General features: G+C 44.9%; 1 protein-coding gene across 1 annotated transcript in view; it reads left to right on the top strand.

Annotated features, from left to right (window-relative positions):
• DPY19L3 (dpy-19 like C-mannosyltransferase 3) overlaps positions 1 to 10668 on the top strand; it is a 58929-nt gene extending 48261 nt beyond the window's left edge. Inside the window, exons 17-19 of the mRNA XM_073554998.1 lie at positions 4697 to 4829; positions 6674 to 6832; positions 9076 to 10668. Of these exons, the coding sequence (XP_073411099.1) occupies positions 4697 to 4829; positions 6674 to 6832; positions 9076 to 9246 (463 nt within the window). The 3' untranslated portion in view covers positions 9247 to 10668. The remainder of the gene's footprint in view (positions 1 to 4696; positions 4830 to 6673; positions 6833 to 9075) is intronic.
• The last annotated feature ends 1653 nt before the right edge of the window (positions 10669 to 12321 follow it).

The raw sequence follows: 12321 nt of genomic DNA, 5'->3' as shown, positions 1-12321 counted from the left end.
GGCGGAGTTCGCAGATCAAATCTCTCATGCCGGGAGGTATATGGTATCAGCGGCCCTGGATGCTGCGTCTTGCGCAGCTCAAGCATCCAGTAACATGGTAGCCGTCCGGCTAAAGGCTTGGCAGGCTGATTTGTCCTCAAAGAAATCACTGACCAATCTGCCGTTTCAGAGCACCCGTCTCTTTGGGTCAATGTTAGATCAAATCATTAAGGATGCAACGGGGGGTACAAGCTCCCTTCTCCCTCAGGCCAAACCTCGTCGATATGTTTTCAAACGTAGGGCTTAGCCATACCCCAGCGACAGGCACTTATGCTCAGGGCCCGCAGAGGTCGCAAGCACTGAGAGATAGGAGGAAGGTATCATTTCGGGCAACCCCGTCATGGCATTCCTGCAGTTCCAACAGCAGAGCTACCAGGTCAGGGCCGGGCAGAGCCACTTCAGCCTGACGCCAGCAGGGAGTCCAACTCCCTTCCCAGTACCTCTCCCAGACTAGGAGGCCGCCTTCTTTTAAGAGATGTCTGGCAGAATTCAGTAGAGGATATCTGGGTAAAGGAGGCAGTATCAACAGGATGCAAGATAGACTTCAACGCGCTTCCGCGAGATCGCTTCTTTCTATCGCAGCCACCAAAAGACGCTGCTATGACTCTAGGTTTTTTTTTTCGGCAATCGACTCTCTCCTCAACGCAGGAGTAATCGTCCCCGTTCCCGAGCTGGAACGTTTTACCGGCTTTTACTCAAATCTGTTTGTGTTACCAAAAAAGGATGGCTCAGTTCGTCCCATACTAGACCTCAAAAGGCTAAACAGATGGGTCCGCTTACGCCATTTCGGGATGGAATTGATTCGGTCGGTAATTACGTCTATGGAGGATCTGGAATCCCTATGTTCCATAGATATCTGGGACGCCTACCTACATGTCCCCATTTTTCAGGGACATCAAAGGTTTCTGCGTTTTGCTGTCCAAAAGTAGCATTTCCAGTTTGTGGCCCTGCCATTTGGGCTGGCAACAGCCCCCAGAATTTTTACAAAGATTATGGTAGCTACAGTATATTAAGGGTCAAAGGCATAATATTGGTACATATCTCGACGATGTTCTCGTCAAGGCGCCCTCCTTCGCTCAGGCCCAGAAAAATCTAGCGGTAGTTTTAAACACGCTCTCCCGGTTTGGTTGGATCATAAACAGGGAGAAATCTCACCTAACGCCAACACAACCCCTAGAATTCTTAGGAATGGTAATCGACACCCGCCGCTCAAGAGTCTTTCTCCCAGAAAGAAAGTGGATTACACTCCAGCAGGGAATTCGCTCTCTGTTGAAATTCCGGCTTCTATCCTTTCGCGCTGCCATGTGAGTCCTGTGAAGAATGGTGGCAGCTTCAGAGGCAATACCCTTTGCCCTGTTCCATTTCAGAATACAGCAGAGGAACATCCTCCTTCAGTGAGACAGGTCCATCTCTTCGCTGGATCGCCCCTTCCTCCCCTCCATTCAGACCAGGGAATCCCTCAAGTGGTGGCTGACCTCCCCCCTTGTCCATCTGGGACGGCCTTTTCCCCCTGTCCACTGGCAGGTAGTAACTACAGATGCCAGTCTCCTGGGCTGGGGTGCTGTATTCCACCACCTGACTGTCCAGGGACGATGGTCGAGGCAAGAATCCTCACTATCAATCAACATTCTAGAACTGAGGGCGGTCTTTCGAGCACTTCTACATTGGGAAAGATACCTCAACAACCATCCAGTCCGGATTCAAACGGAAAACACCACGGCGGTGGCATACATCAATCACCAAACGGGAACCAGAAGTCCCCCGGGCACTGGCCGAGGTATCCAGAATCTTCAACTGGGCAGAAACCGCAATTCCGGCAATTTCAGCAGTTTACATTCCCGGCACAGACAACTCGGCCGCCGACTTCCTCAGTCGGGAGGGGCTCGCGGCAGGGGAATGGTCCTTACACGAGGAAGTGTTCTGTCCGATATGCCAGCTATGGAGAACTCCAGATGTGGACCTCCTGGCATCGCGACAGAACAGAAGGGTCCAACAGTTTTGTCTCAAGATACCGCCATCCTCTAGCAATAGGGGTCGACGCGCTGGTCATTCCCTGGACACAGTTCAGACTCTCTTACCTTTTCCCTCCCCTTCCTCTCCTGCCCAGGCTGCTAAAGAAGATCAAGGCGGAAGGGGTGCCGGTCATATTGGTCGCCCCATACTGGTCCAGGAGGGCCTGGTTCGCAGAAATTATCAATCTTCTCACAGGCACCCCCTGGAGACTCCCGGACAGACCAGATCTCCTGGTTCAGGGGCCGTTTTACCACCCGAGTTCTCAGTTGCTCAATTTGACGGCATGGCCGTTGAAACCACAATACTGAGAGCAGCGGGTTTTTCGGACAGAGTCATTAATACAATGATCCAGGCTAGGAAGCCTTCCTCTTCCAGGGTGTATTATCGAGCCTGGAAGGACTATTTTGGCTGGTGTGAGTCTAATCACGTCACACCTATGCCCTGTTCCCTGCCATTTGTCCTATCTTTCCTCCAGGCAGGGTTAGATGGCGGTCTGGCCCTAAGTTCCTTGAAAGGCCAGGTATCTGCTCTCTCAATTTCTTTTCAAAAGAATTTGGCCTCCCGCTTACAGGTTAAGACCTTTCTGCAAGGAGTGGCACATGCAGCCCCTCCTTACAGATCCCCTGTGGCTCCTTGGGATCTTAACTTGGTCTTGGAAGCCTTGACAGGTTCACCCTTTGAACCCCTCCAGGAAGCTCCCATGTCTCTGTTGTCCTGGAAGGTGGTATTTCTCGTAGCCATCACCTCTATATAGGCGGGTTTCAGAATTAGCGGCATTGTCCTGTCGTCCTCCATTCCTAATTACGCACCAGGACAAGGTTGTTTTGCGGCCTCCTCCTAACTTTCTTCCCAAGGTGGTATCGGCCTTCCACCTGAACGAGGATATAATCCTTCCGTCATTTTGTCCCGCTCCAACCCATCCTCTGGAGCGTTCTTTGAATAAGCTAGACCTGGTCAGGGCGATAAGGATCTATCTGGCCAGGACCGCTCCTTTCAAGGAGGCGGACTCGCTCTTTGTTATCCCCAATGGGGTGAGAAGAGGCCTACCAGCCTCTAAGGCAACAATTGCCCGCTGGATCAGAATGGCAATTCTGAAAGCATACTGGGTAAAGGACAGGGTGGCCCCTGCTGGGGTCAAGGCCCATTCAGCCTGGGCGGTGGGCGCCTCCTGGGCGGTACACAACAGGGCATCAGCCATGCAGTTGTGCAAGGCTGCCACATGGTCGTCCGTGCATACCTTTTCAAGGTTCTATAAGGTCCATATCTATGCTTCAGCGGACGCCAGCCTAGTCAGAAGAATCTTGCAGGCGGCAATGGTGAGTTCTCCGACCTTAAGGAAGTTTCTGTCTTTTCCCACCCCAGGGACTGCTTTTGGACGTCCCACGGCTCCTGTGTCCCCCAGTGAGACGAAAGAGAAAACAGGATTTTGGTTGCTTACCGTAAAATCTGTCTCAGTCTTCATTGGGGGACACAGTGCCCTCCCACAATTTTATTACGTGTAATGAATGTATGATGACTTCCTTGATAATGTCTCCTCCTACTGCTTTTTCACTAACTGATTGTCCTACAGCCGGTCGAGGGGTGTATACTGCGGAGGCGGAGTTAACATTTTTTTCATGCATTGTGTCAGTCTCCTAGTGACAGCAGCACACACCCACGGTTCCTGTGTCCCCCAATGAAGACTCTTGCGAAACAGATTTTACGGTAAGCAACCAAAATTCTGTTGTTTTTTTTTTTTGTTCTTGTTTTTCTATTTCGCCTAATTAATCCAAAGTACCAACACTTCATAGACGCTTGCCTGGCCGTATTCCAGCAGGGTTTATCCACAGCAGTAAGCAGAGCTGCAGTGTAAAGCATGGTCATAAGACAGAGACTGTATTTGTGCCTCCTATGCAGCAGAACGGAGGAGTATATAGAAGTTTTTGCCGGTTACACTTAGCATCCTGCCAGTGCGCACTCCCCAGTTTGTCATCTCTCTCCCTGATTAAATCATGGGATCACATCTGCTCTATGCTAATCTTTCGGCCCCTCGCCAGAGGATGCAGAGTCCTTGAAAAAGGAAAAAAAAAAGCCGTTCTCGGCGATTTCTGAAATAACTATTGATGTTTTTTTATGATAAACTGTCCTGGTGACGAGACGCTTAAAACCATCATCTTGTATAACGCCGCCTAATACTTTATGCATTTTTTTGTCTCTGGAGAGCTGTTTTACGTTGGAGCAGATATAACTCACACACAAGTGTAATACGTAGACTACATCATCGGCGTCCTGAAGGAGGAGATGGAAACGCTGAGACGGCACAATATCTGCCCGCAGTTTTATAGAGGAAACTTACGGATTTATTCACCTTTCGTGACGTCGGCGCCTCAGCGCTAAAATGGCAAATATGTGGATTAGTGCCAAAGGCGATTACATCTAACGGCTTAAAACCCAGCGGCGGGAATCTATAAGTAATAGTGGGATTACCGGGTGGTGCAGCATAAATATTCCAGATTACTGGACTTCCATATTAAAGTATGGAAGATTAACTGCCAAAGAACATACAGAAGGACAGATAATACCGCCATGATATAGTCTTATTTTTTGTTACCGTCCTTAATTGTAGTGGATGGACTGATGATTAATGTGTATTTCTACTGTAAAGATCGGATACCCCCAAACATGCAGTGTTTGCCGGAAGCATGCAGCTATTGGCGGGGGTGAAACTCTGCACCGGGAGAATCCTGACCAACCACCCCCACTATGAAGACAAGACCCTCAGAGAAAGGACGAAACAGGTACGGTAATAAATGTACATATTATAGTAGTTATATTCTTGCACATAGGGGGCAGTATTATAGTAGTTATATTCTTGTACATAGGGGGCAGTATTATAGTAGTTATATTCTTGTACATAGGGGGCAGTATTATAGTAGTTATATTCTTGTACATAGGGGCAGTATTATAGTAGTTATATTCTTGTACATAGGGGGCAGTATTATAGTAGTTATATTCTTGTACATAGGAGCAGTATTATAGTAGTTATATTCTTGTACATAGGGGGCAGTATTATAGTAGTTATATTCTTGTTCATAGGGAGCAGTATTATAGTAGTTATATTCTTGTACATAGGGGCAGTATTATAGTAGATATATTCTTGTACATAGGAGCAGTATTATAGTAGTTATATTCTTGTATATAGGGGCAGTATTATAGTAGATATATTCTTGTACATAGGGGGCAGTATTATAGTAGTTATATTCTTGTACATAGGGGCAGTATTATAGTAGTTATATTCTTGTACATAGGGGCAGTATTATAGTAGTTATATTCTTGTACATAGGGGCAGTATTATAGTAGATATATTCTTGTACATAGAGGCAGTATTATAGTAGTTATATTCCTGTATATAGGGGCAGTATTATAGTAGTTATATTCTTGTACATAGGGGCAGTATTATAGTAGTTATATTCTTGTACATGGGGGTAGTATTATAGTAGTTATATTCTTGTACATAGGGGCAGTATTATAGTAGTTATATTCTTGTACATGGGGGTAGTATTATATTAGTTATATTCTTGTACATAGGGGCAGTATTATAGTAGTTATATTCTTGTACATAGGGGCAGTATTATAGTAGATATATTCTTGTACATAGAGGCAGTATTATAGTAGTTATATTCCTGTATATAGGGGCAGTATTATAGTAGATATATTCTTGTACATAGAGGCAGTATTATAGTAGTTATATTCTTGTACATAGGGGCAGTATTATAGTAGTTATATTCTTGTACATAGGGGGCAGTATTATAGTAGTTATATTCTTGTACATAGGAGCAGTATTATAGTAGTTATATTCTTGTACATAGGGGGGCAGTATTATAGTAGATATATTCTTGTACATAGGGGCAGTATTATAGTAGTTATATTCTTGTACATAGGGGCAGTATTATAGTAGTTATATTCTTGTACATAGGGAGCAGTATTATAGTAGTTATATTCTTGTACATAGGGGCAGTATTATAGTAGTTATATTCTTGTACATAGGGGGCAGTATTATAGTAGTTATATTCTTGTACATAGGAGCAGTATTATAGTAGTTATATTCTTGTACATAGGGGGGCAGTATTATAGTAGATATATTCTTGTACATAGGGGCAGTATTATAGTAGTTATATTCTTGTACATAGGGGCAGTATTATAGTAGTTATATTCTTGTACATAGGGGCAGTATTATAGTAGTTATATTCTTGTACATAGGGAGCAGTATTATAGTAGTTATATTCTTGTACATAGGGGCAGTATTATAGTAGATATTCTTGTACATAGGAGCAGTATTATAGTAGTTATATTCTTGTACATAGGAGCAGTATTATAGTAGTTATATTCTTGTACATAGGGGGCAGTATTATAGTGGTTATATTCTTGTACATAGGAGCAGTATTATAGTGGTTATATTCTTGTACATAGGGGCAGTATTATAGTGGTTATATTCTTGTACATAGGGGCAGTATTATAGTAGTTATATTCTTGTACATAGGGGGCAGTATTATAGTAGTTATATTCTTGTACATAGGGGCAGTATTATAGTAGATAATCATGGTATGTATTTGTATAGCTGGACGGTTGTGTTTTTTATCAGGTGTACCAGGTTTACGCTAAGAAGTCCCCAGAAGACGTACACAGTATCCTAAGGTCATTTGGTACGGACTACGTGATACTAGAGGACAGCATATGTTATGAGAGAAGACATGGCCGCGGATGCCGCCTGCGAGACCTGCTGGATATTAATAACGGACATGTAAGGCAAATGTTTCAGATCAGCAGACACGTGGTTTAATTTTTTGTTTGTTTTTTGTTGATTTTCTTAACGTTCTATCCTAAATTCGGGAGTTTCTCCTTTACGGGGTTTTCCGATCTTTTGCTCGGATAGGTCATCACTTTGTGATCTATGAAGGTCCGTCCTCTGGGTCTCCCACTGATCCCTAGAATAAACAGGGCACAGTGACGTGCCATCATTTTACAGGAGGAAACTTCACATTCCAAGTGAAATATCATTTCTGGAACCTCTTTCTTGTAAATTTGCGCTCCTCTGTTCCTCTTCCTAGACTTTTTTTTTTTTACTTAATCCGAAATATCAAGGGAATTGAATTTAGTAGTATTCCTTGAGCTTTTCTGCCAGGAGCCTTAGCTCCTTGATCTGCGGCGATGATGCCACCTGTACACGTGTTCTCCGCTGAACTCTCGCCGTTTCGCCGAGCTCTTCTTCAGCAGCTTTTCTTGTGACCTTGGGAATTCAGCTGACGTGTGTCAGTCAGAATGAAGACTTCACTACAAGGACTTGGCCGACAGCCACAAGTGCAGACAATGTTATAGGACTTTTTTTTTTTTTTTTGCAGCAATGCATTTATTTTCTGCAGACAGTAACCCTTTATTTGGTGCATAAGATTTTCAGGAAGGACAAATGGAGCAGGTGGCTCCACATTCAGGTGGTGGAAGTCTAGTGATTTAAAACCCCTTTTTGGGGGCTACTTGTATCTAGAAGTTTGAAACTAAGAGCTGAGGTGTCGTTACACTTACTTCCTTGACTCCGGGCTGTGTGTATAGTATGTTTAACGGTCACAGAGGAAGAGAACCGGGTCACAAGGGTCATTATTGAAATTAGCAAATCCTAGAAGTCAGTACTGATCAGACTAAAGAGCCAAGTCACAGGGCTCCGGAAATAAAGCCAAAACCTGAATCTCCGCTGACCTACAGCTGTTTCAGCGTTCTTGCCTCTCTGCAGTGCAAGGCAAAGACTGTTTGCTTGGGTAAGAAGCCTTCAATCAAGGGCCACAGAAGACCCTGACTGTTTGTGGAGTCCGAAATTAATGCTACTTGTACATGTGACGATAGGGCTTATTGTAATGTATTCTCAGTAGCAGCAGCGAGACAGCACCTTATAATTTACTGCTTTTTACAGAGATTATAAATCACCTGCTCCTGGTATTCAGGCTTATGGATAGATGTACCTAAATCAACAGCTTCTGATGATGTACCCACAGGCCCCCGACACCCAGCACATGCACAGTATTATGGCTCTCTTACACGAAGTATGATGTACCACAGCCCCCCTCCACACAGTATGATGTCCCCACAGCCCCCCACACACAGTATGATGTCCCCACAGCCCCCCACACACAGTATGATGTTCCCACAGCCCCCCACACACAGTATGATGTCCCCACAGCCGTCTGTCACCCAGCACATGCACAGTATTATGGCTTTCCTACACGAAGTATGATGTCCCCACAGCCCCCCTCCACACAGTATGATGTTCCCACAGTCCCCCACACACAGTATGATGTCCCCACAGTCCCCCACACACAGTATGATGTCCCCACAGCCCCCTCCGCACACACACAGTATGATGTCCTCATAGGCCCCCTGCACACAAGGTGTGATGTCTCCACAGCCCCCTGCACACATAGAATGATGTCCTCCCTCCCACAGCTTCTCACACAGTATTATTGCCCCCCTATAGAAGTATGAGGTCCCCAGAGCCCCTTCCCCCCAGTATGACTACTCCACCCTTAGTGTGATGGGCCCACAGCTTCTCACACAGCACCCCCCACACTGTGATTTCCCCACACACGTAGTTTGATGTCTGCACACGAATACTGACAGATAATCTAAGACTATTCGCCTCACTCTGTACACTTGGTGCTGAGTCTCCGCACAGCAGGGGCGATTTGGAGACAAGTGGTGGCACAGGCTGAACACGGTGCCGGCGGCTTCCATCATTGCACCCCCTGGTATGTGTGTCCTGAGGACGCAGGTGAACTTGAGACTGGTGGAAACGTGTTCAGCCCTCTGCTTTCCCAGTGCACAGACTGGATATGGCCGCCCTTTGCCCAGGTCTAGTCCAGTGGGTAAGGAGCCTCCTCCAGCAGCCGGCCATGCTTGTGTAGGAAGTCTTATTGGCTGTGAGCAGAATGTACAAAGATGCAGAGTGTTGTGTCTCACCGTAGATATTTCTTTTTCTTTTTTTTTGTATTTTCTTAGATCATGGATGGTCCCGGATACAATGACCCGGACCTGAAGCCTTCCCCGTCACCGCGCTTCTGTGACGAAGTGAAGCGGGATTCTCCTTCCTACACAAAATACTTCACCAGAGTCTTCAAGAACAAAACTTTCCATGTTTACAGATTATCCCGGAAAGCTGTGGTGAAGTAGCCGGGAGCTGGCGGCCCCCGGAGCGGTCAGTGTCCGCGGGCAGCCCCCCGGCTGTTTTATGGTGATTTTATAGCATAGTGTTTGATCGCAGTGACGTGAATCATGAATCGCAGCCAGATCTCAGACCGGATCTTGGAGCCTCCGTCCACACTTCTCGGGATTCTGCCATTTTATCCTCTTCGGTGGAGACAAAGGTCAGCTGCTCCAAAACTACAACTCCAGTCGTCTCCCCGGAGTGCGTCCGTCACAGGATCACGTGCCAAATTCTTCTAGTTTGTGTCTTGTTGTGGCTAACGAGGGACCATTGTTTCTGAAATCACGAGATTGTCCTTTTTCGGGGGGGTTGGGAAGAGATGGACAACAACTAAAATATTGAAAGTCTTTTAACATTTTTGTGTTTAAAAGGGATTTTGTTAATTTTGCATAGTGTAATGTTCAGATGCTGCTCGGAATTTCATAATTATTCATTTTTTTTTCCCCTCAGTCGGAAAAGAACTTGGAACTAAAACCTCTCCTGAGAAATTTTGTGATGTTTTACGATAAATGGTTGGACAGAATTGGCGCTACATACAGTAGAATCATAGAAAGTTCCCTGTCTGGTCAGGTCCAAGATCCCCTCCCCAGGTAGCAGTATTATATTAGTTAATGCTGATTTTCACATCAAGGTGTTGTGGAGAGGTGGTTACTTGCCAAACTGAGAAAACACTTTTAAGGCTAAGTTCACACTGGGCGTTTGTGCTGCGTTTTTTATGCGTATTTTCAGCTACTTTTTAGAGCATCAGTAAAGCCTATGAGATTCCAGAATTCTGAGCACAAAAATTGTTTTTTTGTTGTCATCAGTATTTTGCGCTTTGCATTTTTTTTGGACTTAGAACATGTCCTTTCTTTCAGCGTTTTTTACCCATTGACTTGAATGGGTGTTGAAAAAAACGCTGGTATCAGGTTTTGCTGCTTTTTTTTTTTTGGTGCCAAAACATGATTCTATAGAATAGGACTTTTTTTTTCACACTAGCCTTTATCCATGTGCACAAGAGAGAAATCTAGAATGGCAAACCCGCCAAAAAAAAACACAAGAAAAACGCTGATAAATTGCCTCGTGTAAACTTACCCTAAAGGTGTTGGACGAGTGTTGTTCTTGACCATAGGCCGGGATCACACATGCGAGAAACACGGTCAAGCCTCGCATGTTAATACCCGGCTGCCGTCACTCGGGAGTGGAGCGTGCGGCCGCATAGCAATACATAGAGCCGCACGCTCCGCTCCTGAGTGCCGGCGCCAGTGCCGGGTATTAACATGCGAGACTTGACCGTGTTTCTCGCATGTGTGATCCCGGCCTTAGGTTGTGTTCGGTATTATCAGTTATTCAGGTTCATCTTTGAACACCATTTTATATATAGAATAAACACAAAAAAGTCTCCAAGACTCACTATGTCCATATATTATTATGTATTATACTCCAGAGCTGCACTCACTATTCTGCTGGTGTAGTCACTGTGTACATACATTACATATCCTGAGTTACATCCTGTATTATACCCCAGAGCTGCAGTCACTGTGTACATACATTACATTACTGATCCTGAGTTACATCCTGTATTATACTCCAGAGCTGCACTCACTATTCTGCTGGTGCAGTCACTGTGTACATACTTTACATTACTGATCCTGAGTTACATCCTGTATTATACCCCAAAGCTGCACTCACTATTCTGCTGGTGCAGTCACTGTGTACATACATTACATTACTAATCCTGAGTTACATCCTGTATTATACTCCAGAGCTGCACTCACTATTCTGCTGGTGCAGTCACTGTGTACATACATTACATTATTGATCCTGAGTTACATCCTGTGTTATACTCCAGAGTTTCACTCACTAGTCTGCTGGTGCAGTCACTGTGTACATACATTACATTACTGATCCTGAGTTACCTCCTGTATTATACTCCAGAGCTGCACTCACTATTCTGCTGGTGCAGTCACTGTGTACATACATTACATTACTGATCCTGAGTTACATCCTGTATTCTACCCCAGAGCTGCACTCACTGTTCTGCTGGTGTAGTCACTGTGTACATACATTACATATCCTGAGTTACATCCTGTATTATACTCCAGAGCTGCACTCACTATTCTGCTGGTGTAGTCACTGTGTACATACATTACATATCCTGAGTTACATCCTGTATTATACCCCAGAGCTGCACTCACTATTCTGCTGGTGCAGTCACTGTGTACATACATTACATTACTGATCCTGAGTTACATCCTGTATTATACTCCAGAGCTGCACTCACTATTCTGCTGGTGCAGTCACTGTGTACATACTTTACATTACTGATCCTGAGTTACATCCTGTATTATACCCCAAAGCTGCACTCACTATTCTGCTGGTGCAGTCACTGTGTACATACATTACATTACTAATCCTGAGTTACATCCTGTATTATACTCCAGAGCTGCACTCACTATTCTGCTGGTGCAGTCACTGTTGACATACATTACATTACTGATCCTGAGTTACATCCTGTGTTATACTCCAGAGTTTCACTCACTAGTCTGCTGGTGCAGTCACTGTGTACATACATTACATTACTGATCCTGAGTTACCTCCTGTATTATACTCCAGAGCTGCACTCACTATTCTGCTGGTGCAGTCACTGTGTACATACATTACATCACTGATCCTGAGTTACATCCTGTATTATACCCCAGAGCTGCACTCACTGTTCTGCTGGTGCAGTCACTGTGTACATTCATTACATTACTAATCCTGAGTTACATCCTGTATTATACTCCAGAGCTGCACTCACTATTCTGCTGGTGCAGTCACTGTGTACATACATTACATTACTGATCCTGAGTTACATCCTGTGTTATACTCCAGAGTTTCACTCACTAGTCTGCTGGTGCAGTCACTGTGTACATACATTACATTACTGATCCTGAGTTACCTCCTGTATTATACTCCAGAGCTGCACTCACTATTCTGCTGGTGCAGTCACTGTGTACATACATTACATTACTGATCCTGAGTTACATCCTGTATTCTACCCCAGAGCTGCACTCACTGTT

This window comes from Dendrobates tinctorius, unplaced genomic scaffold (genome assembly GCF_039654945.1).
Source record: "Dendrobates tinctorius isolate UK_male_01 unplaced genomic scaffold, ASM3965494v1 ptg000214l, whole genome shotgun sequence".
NCBI classification, from domain to species: domain Eukaryota; kingdom Metazoa; phylum Chordata; class Amphibia; order Anura; family Dendrobatidae; genus Dendrobates; species Dendrobates tinctorius.
Note: the sequence above shows the minus strand (reverse complement) of the source record. Positions and strands in the feature narration are given on the sequence as shown.